Consider the following 26,902-nt stretch of genomic DNA (forward strand, 5'->3'; position numbering starts at 1 on the left):
AAACGATCGCTTAGTGACGCTGGCAATAGGGGGTGAAAGGGTTAACTCTAGGGGCAATCAGGGGTTAAAACCTTTATTAGAAAATGTATGGGGGTACCTAACGCTATAAAAACCTGGCGGGCGAACCTCAAAAAATAACGAGTTACCTAGCAGCACTAGTGACACTAATACAGCGATCAGAAAAACGATCGCTTAGTGACGCTGGCAATAGGGGGTGAAAGGGTTAACTTTAGGGGCAATCAGGGGTTAAAACCTTTATTAGAAAATGTATGAGGGTACCTAACGCTATAAAAACCTGGCGGGCGAACCTCAAAAAATAACTAGCTACCTAGCGGCACGAGCGACACTAATACAGCCAGAAAAACGATCGCTTAGTGACGCTGGCAAAGGGGGGGTGAAAGGGTTAACTAGGGGGTGATCAAGGGGTTAAAAGTGTTAGGTCCAGGGTAGCCCCCTACCCCCCCAATAAAGGTTTTAACCCCTTGATCACCCCCTAGTTAACCCTTTCACCCCCCCTTCGCCGCCATGTTTTTATAGCGTTAGGTACCCCCATAAATTTTCTAACGCTATAAAAACATGGCAGCGACCCTCAAAAAAAAACTAGCTACCTAGTGGCACGAGCGACACTAATACAGCGATCAGAAAAACGATCGCTTAGTGACGCTGGCAAAAGGGGGGTGAAAGGGTTAACTAGGGGGTGATCAAGGGGTTAAAAGTGTTAGGTCCAGGGTAGCCCCCTACCCCCCCCCAATAAAGGTTTTAACCCCTTGATCACCCCCTAGTTAACCCTTTCACCCCCCTTTTGCCAGCGTCACTAAGCGATCGTTTTTCTGATCGCTGTATTAGTGTCGCTCGTGCCGCTAGGTAGCTATTTTTTTTTTTAGGTTTCTCCGCCATGTTTTTTATAGCGTTAGGTACCCCCATACATTTTCTAGCGCTATAAAAACATGGCGGCGAACCTCAAAAAAAAAACTAGCTACCTAGTGGCACGAGCGACACTAATACAGCGATCAGAAAAACGATCGCTTTGTGACGCTGGCAAAAGGGGGGTGAAAGGGTTAACTAGGGGTGATCAAGGGATTAAAACCTTTATTGGGGGGGTAGGGGGCTACCCTGTCTATGCCTCATAAGTAATAAAAGAGTTCCTGCTCCTGACGCAGTTTTTTCACAGAGAAGCAACAGACTGTCTGCCTGTACTTTGTTTAGCCCCAAAAGATTATATCTAACAAAAACTGGGATCAGAGAAATATGGTATCTGAAGTTTATGGGACAAGATTGGTTTAGCTGAATGTCCTCGAGACAGAACAGTATCAGCGGGGAGCATCGATAGTTTCAAAAACCTATTAAATGTAATAATGACATATAATCACACACATAGGTTGGACTTGATGGACTTGTGTCTTTTTTTCAACCTCACCTACTATGAAACACTGAGATTAGGTTCAGATTAGTGCGATGCGGGAACCAGCACGATTACAGTGCCAGTTCCCTCATCGCTCCTCTCCCGCAGGCAGTTCACACTGCCCTCTGCGAACCGCTGTGAGTGTCAATACAATGTTAACAATGCCCCCAAATCGGTTAACAGATTGCAGTGAGAACTGTGAACTTGCAAAAGGAATCAAGTTGCATAGGTGAGAACACCCATGCAATCCGAAGTTAGTGTGACTTTTAGGCTCAGTATTTTGTGGAGAATAACTTTGCTGACATATGTAAACACGTCTTTCTATTATATAATGTGTGCTGAGCCTTAGATTTTGCACGTAGTGCTTCCATTCCTTGAAAAATAAATCAGTGGTTAGTTCCCTGAAAGATAACGTTGCTAAGTTTGAGCTAACCTGGAAACCCTGGTGACCTATATAGGAATTCCCCGATATATAATCTGCATAATGCAAAGATGGAGAGGGCTCCCAGAAGGATGGCTCTCCTGAATACTTCCTTCTTTTACTTCTTTCTGTCCTTTTTTTCTGTATAAAATTCTCTGGTGCACTCTCTAGTAGTGCATTTTAGACTCCGCTTTTGACCATAAGGTCCCTTTCACACTGAGGAGTTTTTCAGGCGGTATAGCGCTAAAAATAGCGACTAAATAGGGCTTTCACACTGAGGCGATGCACTGGCAGGAGAGAAAAAAATCTCCTGCAAGCAGCATCTTTGGAGCGGTGTGTATACCGCTCCTTCCCATTTAAAACAATGGGACACCGCAGTATTAACCCTTTTTCAGCCGCAAGCAGGGGTTAATACCACACCGCTAGCGGCCGAATCCTGTGGCAATTCCGACGGTATAGCGCCACTATTTTTAGCGGCACTATACCGCCACGGCACCTCCACTGCCCCGTGTGAAAGGGGCCTTAGAGCAAAGACCAATTTTACAGCAGTCCCTTCCATATTACACACAAGCAAGGCTCAATGATGATTTAATCTCAAACCGATTGACCAAGTTTACTGTTACATTTAATCTATATTAGAGTTCTCACTATTTACATACAATTGAGAGTTGATATAGCAATAGTGCCTTAAGACCTATCTTTTTATTTTTATCTTTTATCTTCCCTTGGAGGGCCTTAAGGCAAACCACAAAGCCTCTGCGAATTTCCCTATATATATATATATATATATATATATATATCATCCTTGCCATTTACTGTATGTTCAAATATTTCTATGCAGAAAAACTTTGATTTTGTGTTTAATCATTTTTTTTTATAAAAACTTATTGAAAGAAAAATAAATCAGAAAAGACTTACTAAAAAGCCCATCCATAATCCCATGAATGTGGTCTCCAGTCTTCTGGTCCCAAGCTAACAGTGGCTTGGAAAACCTGGCTATACATCATGTGTGCCACCATTCCCAGCAATCCTGCAGGCAAAACACATTAGGAAGAACAACTATTAGATATTTAAATAAAACACGTTACTAATTTTGACATATTTTCTTTTACAAACATCAGACAATGTTCATTGCCTTTAGGTAGACTATAACATAGCTGTGAAACGGAGAGGGCTATTGCAGAATACTAAAATACTCAGTCTGGAAGAAACAAATACAGACATCACATCTAATGCCGTGTACACACGACCGTTTTTCGGGTTCTAAAAAATTACGTTTTTAAGGGTCTAGAAAAAACGATTTTTTTTTCAACCTGATCATTAAAATGGCCTTGCCTACACACGATCGTGAAAAAAAATGCTCTAGCAAAGCGCAGTGATGTACAACACGTACGACGGCACTATGAAGGGGAAGTTCCATTCAGATGATGCCACCCTTTGGGCTGCTTTAGCTGATTTTGTGTTACTAAAAGACGATTCGCGCTTTTCTGTCTGTTACAGTGTGATGAATGTGCTTACTTCATTACGAACTGTAGTTTTACCAGAATGAGCGCTCCCATCTCATAACTTTCTTCTGAGCATGCGCGGATTTTTCACGTCGTTAAAGCCCACACACGACCATTTTTTACAACGACAACGTTAAAAACGTTGTGAAAAAATAGAGCATGTTCGAAAAAAAATTGCCCATTTTTTTTAGAAAAATGCGCCGAAGCCCACACGCGATCGGTTTTAATGGCATTAAAGAAATGAAAGGAACGCAAGTTTATCCACCTGTGTGTAGTGAAGTCATATATAGTGGAGTCCGGTTAGATAATTTATATTTAGGTATTAGTATGATGACTATAAGTTATGTTCTGCAGCAACACCCAAGTTCTCCAGAGAGTGCATTTTATTTAACTTCCAACACAGAACAAAGTCCAAAGTCCACAGACGATACAAATCCACAGAGTAAATATGACAACGAAAAGTAGATTTAGAGTTCCATATTTTCCTAGACCTGTGCCTTCATATTCATACAGAGTGACAAGCCTGACTGAATGCCAGCTTGAATGTCTCAAATACTGGTCTCACACTGGAGGGGGGGGGGGGTTCTGCCAGGTCAACCAAATGTTTCCCATGAATGAATACCCCCTCAAGTCTAATTACCATCAATAAATACTTTCTTACATATGTAAACAATGTACCCTTTGAGGTTAACAGGCCATACCTCACACACCTAGGTAGTCTTGCACAAGATTAACACATCTAAGGGTCTTCAACTGTACCTTTGATATGTGTGGTAAATCTTGTCTGACCACTAACCCCTATGGTCAGCAAACACCCCTTGATGTGTAATCTTGAATGCCTGTATGTAACACATATATATTGTGCCATACATATAACACAATATATAAGATACCTACACATATATATTAATATTACAACATATACCCCCACTTGGGTCGGTTTTAACTACTATAACTGACCCATAAATCAAGCAACAAACATCATTATGGTTTGACAATAATTGCTTTACAATGGCTCATATAAAATATGAAGTTTAGACTGGTTACATCTCTCTTCACCAACCTCTAAAATATCCCCATGAACCAGTTATTAGATAATATAAGTTTAGACCAGGACTGTAAAAGAATTCGGTAAACATCCATGGCCTGTATAGCTGTTAGGCCTTATTTCAAAGCTTGCTCTTTCTTGAGTAAATAACATCAAGATCTTGAATATTGTGCAAAAACGAGCTGATGTCACAGTCCATTCTGACTTCATCACATCTGTCACCATCTCACTGAAAGTAAACTTGGTATGTTTTGGGAGGTCCAATCCACATAAGTCCAGGATTCTCTCATCTCCAGGCTCAACGTTTTCATTTTTAAAGATGCTTTTACACAAACACCAGCAAATCCTGAAATTCTACATCTTTATAGTAAGAAGAACCATTAATGTATCAGCAGTCGCTTTCAAGGTCAAAAGGTTTGGATACGGCAGTAAAAACTCTGTGTTGCAAACAATTTCCTTGCACTTGACATTCATGAGTCCATCTTGTAAGCATTTCACAATTAACATCTGCTTCTTTCCATTTAATGATGACCTGTTGTGTACCTGTCAAGTACCTGAATTTGTTGATTGGCAGCAACAATTTGCTTTCGTAATTTTCTGTAGGCCGACCCCTCATTGTCTTTAATAGAGCAGTTACTTGTATCAGTCAGTCCATAATTCCACCTAAATGGTATACCCACATATATATACCCCCACGCGATGGTTCAGATAGAATCAGCTTGACATCAGTGTTTATCAGATCTTCTGTCCAGACAAGGCGGCAATGGAAATTCTTGCCAGTATTTTTTCCCATGAAAGATAGAAAGGTCTTTTTCATCCATGTATGTCATAGCCTTCAGCATATTATAAACAACTGATTCAACAATGTTTCAAATCATGACTAGAGTGATGAATTTCACTCAACCCTCTTATAAATTTAGGAAAACCACCCAACATACTATAATCTATGCTATGCCAAGCCATTATGCAGCATCACCTCAGATGTCAAATATATTGATATCAATATGCATTATGTCATATGTACAGATGTTATAAAATTATTTTAGGTTTAAATGCTTCACTCTGGTTTTACGATAAAGTTCAAGAAATAAAACATCATGAAAAAGGGAAAATTTATCAATACTTACCGTAATTTTCCTTTCCTGATGGACTCCATGGCAGCCTACGTGTGGGTTAATCCCGCCTCCTCTCCAATGCTATAGGACCCCATACCCATAAAAGTCAGCTCACCTATCAGTACTGTGTTCCGTAACTAGCCGACTCCTGGACCCCTTATTAACCTTTAGGGTGGGAACTCCGTCTGCTATGGAGTCCATCAGGAAAGGAAAATTACGGTAAGTATTGATAATAAATTTTCCCTTTTCCTGACTGACTCCATGGCAGCCTACGTGTGGGAAATAACTAGCCAAACCACACGGGTTGGTATGATGAACAGAAAAAAATTAAATTAGACCCGTCAACCAACAGGATTTACAAATACAAAATCACAGAAGATAGCGAAGCAGGCTCACTACAAAAGTGACATAAGGTCTTAATGGAGGCTGTGATACATGTGCCTATATGTCTCAGTTTACTGCTCCCTGCTAGCCAGGTTATTGATGTGCTAATGTCCCCTCACTATTTCTAAAGGTTAATTGATCTATTGTGTTGTGTGAAGGAGAGCTGGGTTTAAGTGGCTTGTGTTAATTATTCTGATTGCTTCATTGTGGTAATTATCTCTCTATATGCGGGGTCGAGCGGTCTGGTTGATGTATTCAGTACAGCTAGTGCTCAGCGTCATTGATGTCATTGTCTAAAGAAAATGTGTTTTCAGCATCGGCCCCGTCGTGTCTGCCTATAATCTGTATGGAAGCCCCAGTGTGAGGGGGGCGGAGATTTGTCATTGTAACAGTTTTGGAAATGACATATAAGCGGTGTGTGTTATAACATTAAAGTCTGTGTTGTTCAAGCAGTAAGCTGGTCTCATGTGTGGCTTTCTGGGCGACTCCAGGGATATCCCTCCTCGTGGAGTATTGGGGTGATTTTCGTTATGGGAAGAAGGGAACGTTGACGGGGATATCATACCGATACCGTCACAATTGGTTGGTAGCAGTGGGATTTTTCCCTTCTATTCCCCTTCACACCCGGATTCCAAGCAGACACTGGAAGAACTACTGGAAGTTCGTGGAAGGATTGCTAGCAACAAAACCAAGCGGGTCATCATAGCAGAATCAATGGAGCTAGACCAGGAGGACGGGATTGCAGCAACGCCAGCAGTACAAGAGATGGAGACACCAGTGATTCAGGAGGAGGAATCGCCAGCCAACAAGCTAATGAGAGAGAATCTAGCGTGGTTCGGCCCGAACCCAACGCCAGATGTGGTACTGAAAGTGATGGACATGTTAGTAAACGCAGAGCTACAGTTAAAACTGGCAGCAGTCCAACAAGCAGCCGCACCTTCTACGAACAGTGAGTACAGCACAGCAGACGCAAGGAAGATTCCGTTTAGCGCTTTTAAAGCTTTTGATGAAAAGGACTGTGAGATTGATAACTTCCTGGCGGATTTTGAGCGACAATGTAACCTGCACCGAATAGCTAGAGGAGACTGGGTTGCAATATTGTCAGGCAAACTGTCAGGCAAAGCTTCTGATGCTTTCCGGACCGTGCCAGATCAGGATATTCATAGCTACGCCCAGGTTAAAGAAGTGCTCCTGGCTCGTTATGCAGTAACCCCAGAGTCCCACCGACAGAAGTTCAGGGACTCACGCAAAACCACGAAAGACTCTTATGCGGAATGGGCATGCCAATTGTCCCGGTCGGCCTCTAACTGGGCTAACAGCAGCCAGGCCACCACCGCAGAGGACATTTTGCAACTAATGCTCCTGGAGCAATTTTACAATCACATCCAGACGGACGTCAAGGATTGGGTGAGAGATCGCAGGCCCATGACTCTACCAGAGGCCGCGAAGTTGGCGGATGAATATGCAGATACTCGCAAGACGAACCAGGTCACACCACAGGAACAACCTCCACCACAAACGGTGCCCTCACACCCACCAACCGCTAGATACCAACCTCCTAACAGACCGGTGACATCTAGCCCTCGCTATCATCGCCAGGAGGGCAACGAACAACGCTGCTTCCGGTGCAAACAGCTGGGTCACTTCAAGCAGAATTGCCCCATGAATGACAACACCAGGTCGAATTGGTCTCAACCTGGGTACCGCCCACCAGCAGCAGCCCATTGTGTAGACTCGGCTTGGGATCCAAAGGAGCTGGGTCAGGAAGAACCATTGGGCACCCCTTACGAAGCCCTCATGGTACAATCTGTTATTACGGACAACAGGGAACACCATTGTCAGCTGGTCACGGGCGACAGCCCTGAGCCGGAGGGGCCCTGGAGGGAGCTGGGCAGAAAGAGGCACCGCCGGCCACCCTTCAAGAAGAAGAGGTCCTGGAAGCCGTATAACAAGCTGACCTGGGAGGAGAAGAAGCGACTGGAGGAGAGGGAGTCGCAGCGGGCGTCCCAGATGCGTGCCGAGATGTTTGCCAAGGGCCCACCGGTGGCCCCTTACACCACCACCCAGTTCCTGATGATGAAGGACCACGTGGAGAGCCTGCAGGACATGAGCAAGCAGGAGCTGATCCGTGAGTACATAGAGCTGGAGGAGTGCATAAGCCGCATGGAGGAGGAGAACAACCACCTGAGGTCACAGCAGCATGAACTGGAGATGGAGCTGGAGAAGCTCCAAGAGGAGAACCGGCGGCTGCGGAGGGAGCAGGGGGTGGCTGACCTTATGGGGCTCTGATTCCCCCCCCCCCCCCCCGGACTCTGAGCACCAGTGCTACAGCATTTCAACAAATATAACTTCTTCTTTTTATGAATCTCCTGGGATTGTCACTTCAGAGCCATAACCTGCCCCCTCCCATAGCGGGACACCTAGACGGCGGCGCACAGACCCATTCGCTGTCTTCACACTGACTTCTGGTGACTTTGCAGATCGCACAAAGACTTGGGGACTGACCGGCGTGTGATCTGACGACCCGGTGACATACCTGAGTCTGAAGCAGTTGCCAAGGGAGGCCAGTCATGCCAAACGGAGTTAACCTCTGACTAATAGCTCTGAACCCGTCAACCCTACTGGACCAGGGAAGGTCCAACCGGGTTTGCCGGAGCAGGGAGCAAAAGGGGGGCCATTGTGATACATGTGCCTATATGTCTCAGTTTACTGCTCCCTGCTAGCCAGGTTATTGATGTGCTAATGTCCCCTCACTATTTCTAAAGGTTAATTGATCTATTGTGTTGTGTGAAGGAGAGCTGGGTTTAAGTGGCTTGTGTTAATTATTCTGATTGCTTCATTGTGGTAATTATCTCTCTATATGCGGGGTCGAGCGGTCTGGTTGATGTATTCAGTACAGCTAGTGCTCAGCGTCATTGATGTCATTGTCTAAAGAAAATGTGTTTTCAGCATCGGCCCCGTCGTGTCTGCCTATAATCTGTATGGAAGCCCCAGTGTGAGGGGGGCGGAGATTTGTCATTGTAACAGTTTTGGAAATGACATATAAGCTGTGTGTGTTATAACATTAAAGTCTGTGTTGTTCAAGCAGTAAGCTGGTCTCATGTGTGGCTTTCTGGGCGACTCCAGGGATATCCCTCCTCGTGGAGTATTGGGGTGATTTTCGTTATGGGAAGAAGGGAACGTTGACGGGGATATCATACCGATACCGTCACAGAGGCCATAGGGCCGTTTCACACATAACATCTGGAGCAATGTGCCCCTCATCCTCGATACGTGAAATAGGTTGACTGTTGCCCCTTGGTTTCCGTTGCTGTCGACAACCTAACTGGAAAGAATGGCGTACGTCTGCAGGGACCACTTGACCATAGGGATCGTGGAGCCCATTGGGCCGATAATCTTTGATACCATGAGGTCTTCAGCCATGAAGAGAAATTAAATTCTCATCTGGAAAAAACGAGATCTTCCCCACTGGGAGTGGGATGGTGCCTTCCACTATAGAAAAAACAAAGCTGGGCTCCAAAGTACAGCGGGCGCTGGACTAGTTCTAGGTGGCTCTTTCACTGATCTAGGAGCCATCCACAGCTGGCCAAGGTGGAGACTACCTTCTCCCTGTGAACCAGCAGCTACCCTTTGTCTTGGGACAGCAACAGGAGGTTGAAGTAGTGAAAGGACGTACGTTCTGATGAGAGCCACTATGGCCAGATGAATTCTAGAGAAGACTTGGGTGAGGTTGACAGCCCAAAAGGAAGGAAGATGAAATGTAGATGTTATCGTCCAGCCGGAGGTATTTGAGAAACTCCTTCGCCACCAGAACATGGAGGTAAGTATTTTAAGTCGATTAAGAATAGCCAGACGGAGTCTACATTTGACCCTTCATACTACATATACTTGTTTAGGTAAGCTAAGACTGTCACTGGTCGCCATAAACCTTTTCTCTTGTGCTACGAGAGAGGGGGGGGTATACCCCCTGGGAATTTCCATCCCTTGGGACATGTTCCGCTGCTCCCTGCGACTTCAACGATTTAAGTCCACACAGATGTGCCAGAAGTTCCAGCCAGGCCTTTAAGGGTGAGCTTCTCCCGAGCGTTCAGAACCTTCCATACTAGAAACTCTTCCGATCAAACAGACGCCTAACCTTGGGAAAGACGTAAGTATAAGGCCCACTAGCCGTGACCGAGGCTTGAGTATGGAGACATATGTTCTCTGTCCAGGTTTCCAAAGCCTTAGCCATAGCTGTTAGCGCCAGGTCAGGTCAACAGCCATCCCATAGATTTTCTTGGGTCTTGGCTTATTCTTCTCTCCAGCCCGTCCTGAAGGACGCAGGATATTCTAAAAGAATGGTAACCCATTTAGCCAACCGTATTAATGCTGCAACTATGGGGGGAGTGTTCCCAGAGACTTCACTTCTTCCGTCATGAAGGGGTATACTCTGGAATTTTTTTTTTTTTTTTTGATGAAGCAGTTTTCATGTCCACCATAGTCCACTCCGATGATATCCTTTAACTCCGTAAGGAGCAAAAGAAGAGAGAAAAAGCGTTCTTCCCCCAGAATCTTAAAGAACCTCTTCGCTTAGCCGGGGGTGGAAGGGTCCACCCACCTAAGGGTCTCCTTAACCATCCTGACTAGTGGGGGAGCCAAAGAGCCATCAAGGCCGCTGACACTTTACATCACCTTCCAGCTCGCTGACAGAAGAATCCGGAGAAGCAGCGTAGGGCTGTAAGGATCCAAATCCTTTGGGCCGCATCAGCCAAGGAGCCATGTAGAATGGTGGACTGGCTCCGTGTGTGGGATGTATCCCATTTCTTTAGGGATTGATCTACCACATATTTCACCAGAGACTTTTCATACTTCATAGTTTCCAGTCTCTATTTCCCTCAACCGCCTGGGCATCACATTGGTCACATAAGGACTCCGGGACTTGTGTCCCATATCCCCTGCAGGCTCTGAGTTCAGAGCGGCTGTCACGGCAGTGGGTAAGGTGAATGAAGGAGGAATGGAGCGTCTCCTCTAGTTGGAGGAGGAATGCAACGTCTCCTCTAGTTGGAGGAGGGATGCAACGTCTCCTCTAGTTGGAGGAGGAATGCAACGTCTCCTCTAGTTGGAGGAGGAATGCAACGTCTCCTTCCAGTTGCAGGAGGAATGCAACGTCTCCTTCCAGTTGCAGGAGGAATGCTACATCTCCTTCCAGTTGCAGGAGGAATACTGCGTCTCTTTCCAGTTGCAGGAGGAATGCTGCGTCTCCTAGATGTAGGAGGAATGCGACCTCTCCTAGTTGCAGGAGGAATGCGACTTCTCCTAGTTGCAGGAGGAATGCAACCTCTCCTAGTTGCAGGAGGAATGCGACCTCTCCTCTCGTCGGAGGAGGAATGCGACTTCTCCTCTCGTCGGAGGAGGAATGCGACGTCTCCTCCAGCTGCAGGAGGAATGCGACTTCACCTCCAGCTGCAGGAGGAATGCGACTTCACCTCCAGCTGCAGGAGGAATGCGACTTCACCTCCAGCTGCAGGAGGAATGCGACTTCACCTCCAGCTGCAGGAGGAATGCGACTTCACCTCCAGCTGCAGGAGGAATGCGACTTCACCTCCAGCTGCAGGAGGAATGTGACTTCTCCTCTTCTGTCTAGACGGCGAATCTCGTCTAGATCTAGACAATAAATGGAGAAAGTTGTGGTCTGGCAAGGTCTCGGACATCCTGGACCACAAATTGCTGGTCCGATCTTTTGAAAGAGCTGCAAAAGAAAGATTGGGGGGTGGGGACACCAAACGCAATCTCAAACCCTTGAGAATGCAACCTCAGCCCCCTCCCCTTGCCTGCACCTACCCAGTGCGCAAGGGCTGGCTGCAAAAAGGCAGTGACCTGTCCATAACCTCTGGACAGGACGTCAGCAAAAAATACATACAGTCTGCGGATGACCCATAAATGCTACCCAGACCAGGGAAGCCAACCAGAAGAAAAAACATCTATTTATTATTATTTTTTGTTTTTATATTATCAAAAATATACATATACTTTTTTTTTTTTTTTTTTAACATATAGTGCATCCTGGTACAGACTCAGCTTGGGGGAAGCCACCGCTCACTGTCTGAGGAAAATTCCCGCACTGACAGGAGGCAGACCTTCGAATCCCCGGCCTGGTGACGTCACCGCCCCCTCCACCTCGCGCCTGCGCCGTGAAGACAGCCTAACGGCGCCTGCGCGGTCGCCGGATCACCTGCCACTGCGTGAACACGAGAGCCAGGCCTCACTATCACAGAGGCCCCACACATGCGCAGAGCGGCGGCAGCGCCCGCGACCCGGAAGTACCGTGGCACCCTGGAACGCAAATGCATTCCATGCGCCGTGAGGGGACACAGAGGTACCGGAGAGTACCAGAAAATAAAGGGAAACAAACAAACAAATAGACACAGAGGCGACTGCCATAGAGGAAGTGAAAAAGGTTCAGACCTTGCCAGCCGTTGATGCGTCCACCTTCAGGCATACCGTGGCAACCTCCATTCCATCACTGGGGTATATATTTTTGGAAGTGCGGTTGTTCACCTTTTTCCTTTCAAGCTTTGTTTCCTAGCATTGCCTGCACCCAGGCTTCTGAGAGGACACTGATTGCTTAGTGCACTCAGCTGGAGCGGCAGATCCCTTCTTCTCTATGGAGTGTATACTGCCAAAGAAATGCACAGGCCAACTCGTAGCTCAGCCCTGAGCTGTATCACATGGATGATATGCCAAAAATTCGGGAAATATTCCAAACGGACGCCAGCAGGAACAAACGTGATGTAGGTCCATGAGGAGGACAAAAATGGAACACAGTACTGATAGGTGTGTACTGTAGCAGTACACATTGAACTGTTTGGACTTTTTAGTCATTTGCATTTCGTTCACGTTTACTGTTTTATCATTATTGCTTTTTTTTTAAGCGGCTGCTTTTAGTGTGTTTATTTTCCCTGGTACCATACATCTTTTTTGCTATTTCCTGTGCGCTGAGCAGTGTTTATCTGAAGGAAGGGCGCATATTTTAAACACTTTACATACAGTACTGATAGGTGAGCTGACTTTTATGGGTATGGGGTCCTATAGCATTGAAGAGGAGGCGGGATTAACCCACACGTAGGCTGCCATGGAGTCAGTCAGGAAATAAAAAATTACAAGCAAAATATATCAGGGAAAGGGAAAAAAAATAGGGCGTTTGGGAATAAAAGTCCATTAAAAAAATAAAAAATAAATCGAATGTTAAAAAAAAAAGTCCATCGCTTGATGATAGTGATATATTGTCAATTCAGCATTTCTCCCCCACTAGCCAGCAATTTCAGATACACTATGCTTCTTCTATTCACATGCAAACGAGTATCTCCGGGAATATCTGAAAGACAAAAACTCTCAGGCAAAACTCATTAGCAAAGTCCTTAAACATTGTTTGAAGTTAAAAACAAAGTACTATTTACAGTTTACAGTTTGAAGCTAATTCACCCCCACTACTAGAGAAGTGTCATTTGCATTCAAAAACAGATCTAGAGAATGTTCATCTCCCAATATCCCTATTCCTCCGATATCCTGTAATCTTCTCAATTGTTCCAATAATGTGTCACGTTCCCCTCTCATCTTATCATACTCAATCTTTAGGTGGTCATATTTCTGTTTTAATTGAGAAAACTGTATCCAGGTCCTTTTCTTATTATTATTTTGGTCAGCTCTGTTTTTCATATTAATATCACCTACTGTATGTTTGACCCAGAGTTTCCTCTCTTGTTGTGATCATTAGATATTATCTTCTGATCTTTCTGTTCAGTGTTTGTCCTAAACAATGTGGCTACACCAATTTTGACAGCTTGCTCATTTGCCTTTCTCCATAAATGATCTGCTCTCAATAATACGTCTTTTAAATCATGAGGATTTGGGGTAACTAATAAAATATTTTGTTTGATATCTTCATGCAAAGCATCTAGAAACATACTCATATGTATTGAGCCTCCACGCTCAAATGCAAGATTATTACCAACCAATAATTCCATAATAGTTGCTATCCTGTGTGACAATTCAAAGGGAGATTCGCTTTGCATTTGTTGGATCTTCCCATGAATAGTAACATCAGAATGTACGCCAGAGATGTATCTTGGCCTAGGCCAACAAGAACTAGGCCTAGGGCGGCACTTTGCGGGGGGCGGCCGCGTTTCGCGGCGCCCCCGCACGAAAAAAAAAACCCCTAACTTCGTCCCGAATACAGAGGCAGCCACCGGCAGAGAGTGCTTCCCGCGGCTGGCTGCCGTTCTGTATATGTCACTGTCCCCGCCGCATACTGTGGGAGTGTGGGGAGCGACTGCCAGCGCCGCCCCCCATAGATCTGGTGCACGTTGTTTAGTTGGTGGATGCTCCGCCTCCCAGCCTCCGTGCGGCATCATAGCATCTGGTCGGGACGGGAGGAGGAGGAGAAGCGAGAGTGAGAGAGCTTCATCTAATAGCAGGTACTTCCATGCTGTGTGTTCATACAGGAGGGCAGGGCTCTGACTTCTCACCACAGGACAGCCTCAGCTTCTCCCACACACCACAGTAAAGGGTTAAAGCACACTGACCGGTGGGCGAGTGCTCGGCTCTGCCCCGGGTATGGAGGGGTAGTGTCACATATATGGATGGACTTTCCTGTGCAGTGCTGTATATAGATGCATGCTTTGTTGTCACCCCCCCCTCCCCTCCCCCGCTTATTAACTTATTTTTATTTTACATGTGAATACATACAGGCTAGTGCACTGTGTGGGGGCTTAAATATGGCAGTTCCGTTTTGCTGGGACTTGTAGTGCACTGTGTGGTGGCTGAAATATGGCAGCTCTGTTTTGCTGGGACTTGTAATGCACTGTGGGGGCTGAGATATGGCAGCTCCGTTTTTGCTGGGACTTGTAGTGCACTGTGGGGGCTGAGATATGGCAGCCTCCTATGCTGGGACTTGTAGTGCCTTAGACTGTGGGGGGACTGAGGAATCCTCATTCTGCCACTGAGGGCACTACAAGTCCCAGCAGAGTGGGCTGCCATTCTTCCATCCCCTGTAGTCTAGGGCACTACAAGTTCCAACATTGGAGGCTTCCATATGTCAGAATGCACTACAAGTCCCAGCATAGGAGGCTGCCATATCTCAGCCCCCCCCCCAGAGTGCACTACAAGTCCCAGCATAGGAGGCTGCCATTTCTCAGCCCCCCCAGAGTGCACTACAAGTCCCAGCATAGGCGGCTGCCATATATCAGCCCCCCCAGAATGCACTACAAGTCCCAGCATAGGAGGCTGCCATATCTCAGCCCCCCAGAGGGCACTACAAGTCCCAGCATAGGAGGCTGCCATATCTCAGCCCCCCCAGAGTGCACTACAAGTCCCAGTATAGGAGGCTGCCATATTTCAGCCCCCCAGAGGGCACTACAAGTCCCAGCATAGGAGGCTGCCATATTTCAGCCCCCCAGAGGGCACTACAAGTCCCAGCAGAGCAGGCTGCTCTTACAGAACAGGAGAAAGAGCTGGGGGGGGGTTTGTACTGGGAGGGGAGAGAAGGAGGCACAGGTTTGAGATGAGGGGGGATTTTTTTTTTGAATGTGAGGATTTATGCTGGAAGGGGGAGATGGGGAGGATTTGTGCCGAGAGATGTAATTTGTGCTGGGAAGGATGATATTCACTGGAAGGGGTTATATGAGGGTGAGGATTTGTGCTGAAAAGGGGGTATTTTTGCTGCTAGGGGGAGATGGAGGGGGCGGGGGTCTGGAAGGGGTGTGGTTTACAGATGATAGGGCGGGTCTTAAATTGGAAGGGGTGTGGCTTTGACAGGAAGTGTGGGTCGTATTTAAATTAGGGGGTGCATGAATTTAGTCAGGCCTAGGGCAGCACAAAACCTAAATACACCTCTGATGTACACCATACAAAACACATAATAATTCCAGTAATATGTCTCTTGTCCTCAGAGGCTGAATACAGATCTGTTTAATTCTCATCCAAAGACTATTTCCTATAGAATGTTGCAAAACTCTTCCTAAGTCAGACTGGTTGAGATTGTACATATCTTTGACATTCTGCAAGTCACAAAACCATTTCAAAAATCTGTTAAAATCATGGCAGGGAACCATTCCTAATTCTTTAAAAATTGCGTCTAGTTCTTTTGGTTTCAAATGCTTCATTACAAGCTGAACTTCACCTGTATTATTATTATTATTATTGTTGTTGTTGTAAACTGTGGTGGTCACAGTGGGTGCGGCTGGCAATGAATTATCAGATTTAATATGAGGTTCTGTTTCATTTGATAGAAAGTTTGTGTTTGTATTTTGCTGCAGGTTGCTTAATCCAAGATTTGATGCATATCTGCATTCCTGAGATCTCTTCTCTAATTCCATAATTCTTCATTTTAATCTCTAATTTTCCTCTGATAATTTATCACAACGTTAAGACTTTTCAAGCAAAGCTCCCCCTATGGTAACTGCATGTAATTTAAAATTTACTGTCTCAGTGTCTGATTGGTTTTGTAACCTCTGACAAACCTTATGGCTATTATCAACTGCACTCTGTAACTGCGCAATTTCCTCAATCTTATCATTCAAAGAACTTTCCATTGTTAAACAGCAAGATAACAAGCCCTACACAATACAACCTTTTATTTTACTTTCTGAAATTTTGCTATCAAAAACACTTTTCTCTAAAAAAATCCTTCATCATAGTCCACGTCTGCTTACATTTTTCTGGAATTTCATAAGGACCGCCATGACGCTTAATACATTTTAATACCCATCTATTAACTTTATCAGAACTGACACTTGCTTCACACTGAGTTAGCATTTTGACTATATTATTAATAATTTAAAAAAAGGAAATATTTTACTCACCGCATTTAAGGCTCTACCTTGCCAGTTCTGGTCTTCTGGTACACAACAGTCTTTTCTTTCTTCAGTTTCCAGTCTCCAGAGAATAATTCTGGGGTTCCAAACTTGTTTAATTTTGTAGATTACACTTTCTAATGTCACAACCAGACATTAGATTCACAGCACAGCTCTTGGGTCTCCATCAGACTTCTGTCCACCTCACAGGATTGTTGTCATCACCGACTTCTGTTACTAAGTCCGAAAATGCTCTTCTGGTCACTTGAACGACACCAATGTAGTGAAGTCATGTATATAGTGGAGTCCGGTTAGATAATTAATATTTAGGTATTAGTATGATGACTACAAATTATGTTCTGCAGCAACACCCAAGTTCTCCAGAGAGTGCATTTTATTCAACTTCCAACACAGAACAAAGTCCAAAGTCCACAGACGATACAAATCCACAGAGTAAATATGACAACGAAAAGTAGATTTAAAGTCCCATCTTTTCCTAGACCTGTGCCTTCATATTCATAGAGAGTGACAAGACTGACTGAATGCCAGCTTGAATGTCTCAAATACTGGTCTCACACTGGAGGGGGGAGGGGTTCTGGCAGGTCAACCAAATGTTTCCCATGAATGAATACCCCCTCAAGTCTAATTACCATCAATAAATATTTTCTTACATATGTAAACAATGTACCCTTTGAGGTTAACAGGCCATACCTCACACACCTAGCTAGTCTTGCACAATATTAACACATCTAAGGGTCTTCAGCTGTACCTTTGATATGTGTAGCAAATCTTGTTTGGCCACTAACCCCTTTGGTCAGCAAACACCATTTGATGTGTAATCTTGAATGCCTGTATGTAACACGTATATATTGTGCCATACATATAACACAATATATAAAATACCTACACATATATATTAATATTACAACACTGTGAAGGGCTAGAATAAAGCAAACATGTTGCCTGCCCTATATGGGCAATGTCTTTATTATATTTGCAGTGTGTAGAGGGTTTAAGTTAAAATATGACCCTTGTGTCTGTCATTTCTCTGAAGATACAGCCTTATTAGCAAAATCTGTTTGTATTTCTCAGCATTCATTGTTCCATCAAATCCAATCAAGTCCCCATACATGCCAGCCATTGGCCAAGCCCAAATTATACCTACTGATTAGAGATGAGTGGATCTGCCTGGATTTTATTTCTTAAATGTCCTCAACATTTGTAAAATTTAAACTTTTCTGCAAACCCCATTGAAAACCCCAAAATGTTATTTGGCTCAAATGGTTTAGAAGCACAACATATTAAATTCATCTTATGCCTTGTACACATGATCGGAATTTCAGATGGAAAAGGTCAGATGGAATTTTTTCATCAGATATTTTCCGACCGTGTGTGTGCCCCATCGGACATTTTTCCGTCAGAATTTAGAAAGAGAACATGGCTAATCAATGGCAGCACCAACATGCGTCCGGCGTAAATGTGCGCCCACCCTTTTTTTCCTGTCATCTCTAGGTAACCCCGACGGAGAAAAAAACACACATGCTCAGAATCAAGTCGACGCATGCTCGGAAGCATTGAACTTAATTTTTCCCGGCTCGTCGTAGTGTTGTCCGTCACCGTGTTCTTGACAGTCGGAATTTGGTGTGACAGTGTGTATGCAAGACAGCTTGAATGGAATTTCGTCTGAAAAATCCGTCTGAGTTTATCCAGACGGAAAATCCAATCGTGTGTGCAAGGCATAAGACAGTTTTTATACATACATTAAGAACTGTAGTGGTTAAAAAAAAACTTTACTGTAATTGCTGTGTTTTTAATTATTTAATGAATAAACCTTATTTCAAAAAATATCTTGTCTTTTTGCAGACTTAGGGCCCATACACACGATAGGACGAACGTGTTTTATCGGACAATCCGACCATGTGTATGCTCCATCGGACAAATGTTCGCTGTGCATCCTCTCGAACTTTCCGGCAACAAATGTCCAATGGAGGATAATCCGATTGTGTGTATACAAGTCCAGCGAAATAAAGTCCAAAGTACAAACACGCATGCTCAGAAACAATGCTAAAGATCAGCCAACAATAGCAGAAATTGCCCAAAGGGTGGCGGTAAAGAGCTGAAAAACAATGTGATTTGGTGAAAGTTGGCTGAAAATGTATGCAGACTTCAGTCCGCTCTCTACTGAAAATGGGTCGCAGGAGTGCGTAACGAACTGCACTCCTGTGATCCATAGGAGAAGTATAGCCAAACGAGCTTTGGCTGGACTTCTCATTTTAAAACTTTATTGAACCCAAAAGCAAACATTTATTATATTGCAGCTTGCTAATTCTTAGATGTGATGGTTGTATTCGTTTTATTTTTTAGACTTTCTTTCTTTTATTTTCCCTTGGCCAGTTAGCCTGTTGTTTTTCAATAGAACAAGCAAATATATCAGTTCAGAGTATTGAGACAAACCATTTACCACTGACAGGGGTGATTACAATGATTGGCTTTTATTCATGTAAAACTTTTATCCTAAAATAAAAAAAAACTGTTGCTGTAACGGTTTGTGTAACAGCAGTGTGAGCTGGGGTTTGGCTTCAAAGTGTTAATGTAGCTAAATCTGTTAGTACATCTAACACCCCCTCCCCACAGACTGACAATGTTGCTGTCCAAAGGTGCCCTCTGCGCTCCTTCTTTCAGAGTGGTGGCACTCTAATACAGGGTGTGTGTGACTCACCAGATCATGTAGTGAAAACAGTTGGGAAAAAAAAAGTCTAAAAAAGAAAGCAAATGCAGCCATTACATCTAAGGATTTATATGCTGCAATATATTAAGGGGCAGATTCACGTAGATCTGCGGCCATCGCATTTACGTTACGCCGCCGCAAATTTTACGGGCAAGTGCTTGATTCACAAAGCGACTTGCCTGTAAAGTTGCGGCGGCGTAGCGTAAATTCCCCGGCGCAAGCCCGCCTAATTCCAATGATCCGGGTAGGGGGCATGGATCATTTAAATTAGGCGCGTTTTTGCGCCGAACGTATTGCGCATGCGTCGTTCCTAAATTTCCCGCCGTGCATTGCGCTAAATGACATCGCAACAACGTCATTTTAGACGTGACTTACGTCCATCCCTATTCACGGACGACTTACGCAAAAAAAAAAAAATTTCGACGCGGGAACGACGCCCATACTTTAACATGGCAAGTCTATCTATACGCCACAAAATAGCAGCTTTAACTATACGCTGGAAAAAGCCGACTACAGACGACGTAAGAGAAAGCGACGACCGCGCGTACGTTCGTGGATCGTCGGAAATAGCTCATTTGCATGACCGACGCTGAAAACGACGCAAACTCCACCCAGCGGGCGCCGAAGTATTGCATCTAAGATCCGATGGCGTACAAAGCCAATTACCCAAATGCCGTCGTATCTTGGTTTGAGGATTCAAACTAAAGATACGACGGGGGAAATTTGAAAGTACGCCGGCGTATCAGTAGATACACCGGCATACTTGCTCTGTGAATCTGCCCCTAAATGTTTGGCTTTGGCTTTAATAAGAGAAAATTAGAAAGACGAGACTGCAAAAAAATTGTGTCCAGTAAGATTCAAAGGCCCATTTATCAGGGCTAAGGAATGAAATAACATAAAAAATATAAGCTTAGGGCCAGATTCACGTAGGGCGGCGCAAATTTAGTTTGTCCTAATGTATGTCAGTTAAGTTAAGTTAAGTTTCAGTAAATACCGAGGCGTAAGGCGGGGTTATTGCAAGTGGGAAGAAAGTGGGCGTGCTCCATTGAAATGAGCTGTGACCCAATGCAAATGAAGGGCCGGCCGTACTGCGCATACGCGCACGAATCTGCACCTCACTGGGCATGCTCAGAACTCGGGCCGGCGCAATCAGTGAGATAGGAAAAAGGCCAAGCAGACTAAGTGAGATGCACCATGTGTATAAATAGCCCCACACAAACGCACTTCCATTGCAAAAGTACATCCCTGTGTTCCCCTTTCCTAAAGCAAGTTGCTTTTGCTCTGTTGTCTGTTGGTGTTTGTTGGTGAGTGTATTGTTAGCTAAAAGATTTATTGTAGTAGGAGGTTGTAGTAGTTGTGTTTTTTTTCTGAGTGTTTTTTCTGTTTGTTTTTTCTGTGTTTGTTTTTAAATTTGTATTAGCTGTCTGCTTGTGTTGTTTGATATTGCTGTCTTGTGTTTGTGGTTGGATTTTTGCGTGTGTTTGTTCTGTGTCTTTTTGTGTGTGTTTGGTCTGTGTCTTTTTGTGTGTGTTTGTTCTGTGTGTATTTGTGTTTGTTTGTTGTGTTAGATTTTTGTGTGTGTGTTTGGTGCTGAGTGTTGGGTGTTATGGCACCAAAGAGACGCAAGTTGAACTTTTCGGTGAGAGAAAAGCAAATACTTGCCAGGGCTATCACCCGATTTGGGCGATATTTACATGGCCCTGAGAGCCAGGACACCCCCCCGGCCAGGAAGAGGGCCATCATCCAGGAGATTACAGATCAGATCAATGCGGAGGGGGGGGGAGACGAGGACCCCCAGTGGGATTGCCAAGAAGATAAATGACCTGAGGAGCCTTGTCCGTGACAAGATGGCCAAGATAAATGCCCATGCCACGGGCACTGGTGGAGGACCACCCTGCTCCGTCAGGCTGACTGAGGAGGAGTGGGCAGTGGCCCGTTGCTTCCACAGATAACAAGTGGTGGGCCTGCCTAGCTTTGACTCCGAGGAGGGCGTGAGGACAGGTACGTTTTTTTTTTTATTTCTATCTGGTGAGTAGCATGTGTGGGTGAGGGAAGGGAATATGTGCCAAGTGTGTGGATTCTCCAACCTGTGAATGTTTTGTGTCTTCCACAGATGGCCAGGAGATTGCAGGGCCATCAGGCCAGGCTGCACCACCCCCAGGACAACAGGCTGCTGAAGAGCCCCAAGAAGGGCAGGAGTCCTCAGGGGAGGGGAGGTGTGGCCACTCCTCCCCTCATGAGGAGGTTGAGGGGGGAGGATGAGGGGGAGGAGGATGGGGATGATCGGATGGACCTTGCCAGGGAAATACTTTTGACTACGGATGTGGTTCCCCCTGAGGCTACCCCTGTGGCTGGCAGCAGTCAGGCCTCCATCAGGGGTAGCCCCTCACACTCCTCCCCCAACAGGGCTCCCCTCACAAGGGTCTCTCTCTCCCCTCCTCCCAGGCCACAAGCCTCAGCTGCAGGCAGGAAGGCTACCCAGAAGACCAGGGGGTGGCCGAGGTTCGGCCGGCCAGTCTGCGGAGGGACCAGGCCCGGCAGACCCAACATCTGGGTCAGCTCACCCGGTCTTTGGCCCAGATGGAGGACAGCCTGGGCTTAATTAAGGACTCCGTCAGTGATGTGGGCACCAACTCCTTGGCGGTCATAACATGCATTTGTGACCTGCAGACCGCCACAGCAGGCGTGGCCCTGGAGGTGTCTGCCCTGACCCAGGCTGTCCACGCAAACACCCAGGCTGTCCAGGCCAATACGGCTGCCCTCACTGTGGGTCTGACCAGGATCGCCGTGGCCTTGGAGGGCAGGCCAGCAGGAGGACAGTCACCAGGGGAGGCTCCTCCCTCCCCTGCCCCCCCCCATGAGTCTCCCCTGGCTGGCCGTGGCCGTGGCCGTGGCCGGCCCAGGCGTAGCTCACGCGGCCGCCATTAATTTTGGTTTTTTTATTTTTATTATTTTTTTTATTATACTGTGATTATGATTTGGTTTATGTGTGTGAATGATGTATGAATGTGGGGGTGACATTCCTGGTGAAAAAGGGTGTCACCCTCAGTTTTGGTGGAGTAGGGATCCCCAGGACCAGGGAGAAGTGATCCCAGGTCCATGTGAATGGTGTATGAATGCACAGTGACATAATTGGAGCCATGGCGTGGCGTTGCTGCTCCCTAGTACCATCGGGGGGTACTTGGGTCTAATCCAATTCGATGAGGATGTGATGTGTCTGTGCTAGGGACCACAGTGGGTGTGCATGCATGCATTATCATTGTGCCATGATTAATGTGTGTGTTTACTGTGCAAAGATGCATTCTGCGAGGCGTCTCCTGGCTGCTGTTCCCTCAGAAGAGGGGGTACCCTCGGTTACTAAAGTCACTAGTATAGCTATGAGCATGGATGCCCCTGGCATGTTGGCATACAGATTGTTATCCTGCAAGTGTGTGTGCTCAGCTCTTCCCTAACGGTGTTGCTTTAGCTGACACGGCTGGTGTAAAGTTAGGGCACCTTTTATAAGGTGTAATTTTACACCGTGAAACTAGCAGATGCGCACAGGGCGTAATCTACGCCGCACAAGCGTACTTTTGTGGATCGCCCTATCTCCTTCATTTGCATATTAGCATAGAAAATCAATGGTGTATCTAGCGTATTTTGCGCTTCAAGATGCGCCGGTGTAATCGGTTTACGTAGGACGGAAAAATCTGGTTTTCAGGTGTATTTCGTTTTGAGAATCAGGCGCAAAGATACGTGCGGCGCATTTTTCAATTACGCCGCGCAACTTTAGATACGTCGGCGTAAGGGCTTTGTGAATCTGGCCCATAGTGCTTAAAATACAAACTATATTCTATACCATAATAACTAAGGTATGTGTTTTAACCCATTTGCTGCCACGCCCTGCACTCCATATCCCAATCATGTGGCCAGATAATTTTTGCAATTTTTCTATTGCTTTCTTTATTTTTCACTTACAGCTTTCAGAGTTTGTAAAAGACCGCCAAAAGCATACATTTTCCTGAAAGCACATGATTAGTAGAATTAAAAAAAGGTGCGACATATTTTTAAAGCCCTGTGATTTTTGCGCAAACGTTCATCAAAGCAATATGTTTGCTAAAAATACATTAAATTATTATTAGCAGATACAAAGGCCCGGATTCACAAAGCACTTGCGCCGACATATCTCAAGATACGCCACATAAGTGCAAATATGCGCCGGCATATCTGTGCGCCGAACCCACAAAGCAAGATACGCCTAAAAACAGGCTTCATCCCGCCGACGTAACTTGCCTACCCCGGCGTAGAGAGGGCGCACATTTACACCGGATGCATGTTGGCGCTGCCATTGATTAGCCATTAAAATATGCAAATGAGGAAAATATGGCGATTCACGAACCTGCGCACGCCCAATGCAGGCTACGAGAGGTGCGCGTAAGTTGTACGTCCGGTGTAAAGTTAAGCCCCATAAAGGAGGTGTAACTCAGCAGCAGACATGTAAAGGTCTGCATCAGGGAACACAAGCCGACCAAGCCGGCGTATTTTACGCTGGACGTGTGTCTGGATGGGCGTAGATTACATTCATGGCGTAGGCAGTGATCCGGCGTATCTTAGGCAGTTGTTCCAACGTGGTTGTGAGCATGCGCACGGGGATGCGTCCACGTCTTGACGCATGCGCAGTTCGCTAAATGTACTTGTCTGGCTCTACAACCATCATTTGCATGGGGTCACGCCTCATTTGCATGGCTTTGCATGTGGCAAGCCCACTTCCACCTACGCCGGCCTGCGCCTTTGAAACCTACGCCACGCCGACGCAGCTTTGGGAGCACTGGCTTCCTGAATTCAATGCTTGCCTCTCTGCGCTGCATCGGCGTAGCGTACATTGGTTTGCGCCCGCTCTCTGTGAATCCAGGCCATTGACAACACTTTTTACAAAATTTCTGCTAAACTCCTACTAAATATAAAAGCTAAACATGTATTGAGTTAACAAATACATATGTGTACATTTTAAATTGCGCCTTTTTAAAAAAAGGTCAAAATCAAAGGTATGAAAAACTGTAAATAACCCAATTTTTCAAAAAATATGGAGGTTTTAATTTTTCACTTACAGATTTTATAGTTTATAAAAGACCCCCCCCAAACCATACATTTTCTAAAAGCATAGAACCAGGAGAATAAAAAGAAGGTGCTACTAATATTTTAGGCCCCACAGTAGTTGCTCAAATGTTTATCAAATTTCTATTTTCACAAAAAAAAAACTAAAATCCTTATTTCCACATATAAACATAACTTACACAATTCCTGCTAAATTTCTACGTAGTCCTCATTAACCACTAGCCGACCAGCCGCCACAGTTATACGGCGGCAGGTCGGCTCGGCTGCGCGAAATCACGTAGCTATAAATCATTTCGCATTGCAGCCACTAGGGGCGCGTGCGCTGCTGGTGCCGACGATAATCAATGCATTTTTATAGCACTGATTGCTATAAAAATGCCAATGGTCCCAAAAATGTGTCAAAAGTGTCCGAAGTGTCTGTCATAAGGTTGCAGTACCGATAAAAATCACAGATCGTCGCCATTACTAGTAAAAAAAAAATATTAATAAAAATGCCATAAAACTATCCCCTATTTTGTAGACGCTATAAAAAATCTTTTTTTTATATATTTTTTGGGGGATATTTATTACAGCAAAAAGTAAAAAATATTCTTTTTTTTCAAAATTGTCGCTCTATTTTTGTTTATAGAGCAAAAAATAAAACCGCAGAGGTGATCAAATACCACCGAAAGAAAGCTCTATTTGTGGGAAAAAAAGGACGCCAATTTTGTTTGGGAACCACGTCGCAAGACCGCGCAATTGTCAGTTAAAGCGAATCGCAAAAAGTGGCCCGGTCATTGACCAGCAAAATGGTCCGGGGCTGAAGTGGTTAAGAGATGTACAGAATGGAAAAATTTGTTTCGTTTTTATGAGATTCTTAATGTTACTAGTTTTGTTTTGTTGATTTGTTTCGGAATTCATTTAGTTTAATTTCATTTTGTTTATTCATTTTCTAACAAATTCCAAATTTTTGGAATGATTCGAATTCAGAACGATTGACTGATTTGAATTCTGTGTGAAGAATAGCTGGTTGTCACGGAGTGGGGCCAAAAGCCACGTCTTAACAACCTCATCAGCTGTCAGCAGGCTTCCCCACATCCCCATATTGCTGGGGTCAAGGGCCTCTTCCTCACAACCCTTATAGTGGTTGTGGGGATTTGTGGGCGGGGGGCTTATCGGAATATGGTTGCCCTCTTTAACAAGGGGATCCTGTCCCCCCCCATGTGAATGAGTAGGAGTACATAGTACTGTACCCCTACTCATTCACCAAAAAAGTGTAAAAAGTAAATAAAAACACAACACAAGTTTTTGACATGGCGTGTTTTTTGGTGTGTTTTTTTTCTGCATTTTTCATTGCCAGCATTCTTTTGTTTGCATTCATCTGTCTGTCTGTGAGGAAGTCCACCGACAGCTGATGAGTCATCAATTGTGGAGGAAGCGGTGGCCCATTCCTTAACCAGTTCCCTACCTTCAGCATCTTACAAACATCCATAAAACCCCTTCCTCTGTACACAGGGTGTCTCTTGTACGTCCTGCAGTTTCTTATCTCTGAAACAAAGAATTGTTGCTCTACATAAAGATGGACTGGGCTACAAGAAGATTGCCAAGACCCTGAATGCACATGCTCAACGTCATATCCAGAGGTTGTCTTTGGAAAATAGAGGTATCAGTGCTGCCAGCATTGCTGCAGAGTAGGGATGAGCTTCGAGTCGAACTCATGTTCGACTCGAACATTGCCTGTTCGGCAAAAAGCAAAAAGCCGCAGAATACCCTGTTAAAGTCTATGGGAGAAATCTAAAGTGCTAATTTTAAAGGCTAATATGCAATTTTTTTTTCTAAAAAGTGTTTGGGGACCTGGGTCCTGTCCCAGGGGACATGTATCAATGCAAAAAAAAAGTTTTAAAAACGGCAGTTTTTTCGGGAGCAGTGAATTTAATAATGCTAAAAGTGAAACAATAAAAGTGAAATATTCCTTTAAATTTCGTACCTAGGGGGGGGGGTGTAAAGTTAGCATGTTAAATAGCGCATGTTTCCAGTACTTAGAACTGTCCCTGCACAAAGTGTAATTTCTGAAAGGAAAAAAAGTCTTTTAAAACCGGACTTGCAGCTATAATGAATTGTCGGCTCTGGCAATTCAGAGCGAATTCATTCATAAAAAAAAAAAATAGAGTGGGGGTCCCCCCAAATTCCATTACCAGGCCCTTCAGGTCTGGAATGGATATTAAGGGGAACCCCGCCATCAATTTAAAAAAAATGACGTGGGCTTCCCCCCAAATATCCATTCCAGACCCTTCAGGTCTGGTGAAGATTTTAAGGGGAACTCCACCCCAAATTTTAAAAAAAATGGTGTGGAGTTCCCCCAAAAATGGGGACAAGGGGGAAGACTGGGCTTCCCCA

General features: G+C 45.0%; 1 protein-coding gene across 1 annotated transcript in view; it reads right to left on the minus strand.

The window, feature by feature from the left end:
* Window positions 1-2,740: 2,740 nt before the first annotated feature.
* The window catches only part of GSG1 (germ cell associated 1), a 149,579-nt gene continuing 125,417 nt past the window's right edge, over window positions 2,741-26,902 (minus strand). The window contains exon 5 of the mRNA XM_040359618.1: window positions 2,741-2,853. Within this exon, the coding sequence (XP_040215552.1) occupies window positions 2,741-2,853 (113 nt within the window). The remainder of the gene's footprint in view (window positions 2,854-26,902) is intronic.

The sequence above is a fragment of the Rana temporaria genome, chromosome 7 (assembly GCF_905171775.1).
Source record: "Rana temporaria chromosome 7, aRanTem1.1, whole genome shotgun sequence".
Lineage (NCBI taxonomy): Eukaryota > Metazoa > Chordata > Amphibia > Anura > Ranidae > Rana > Rana temporaria.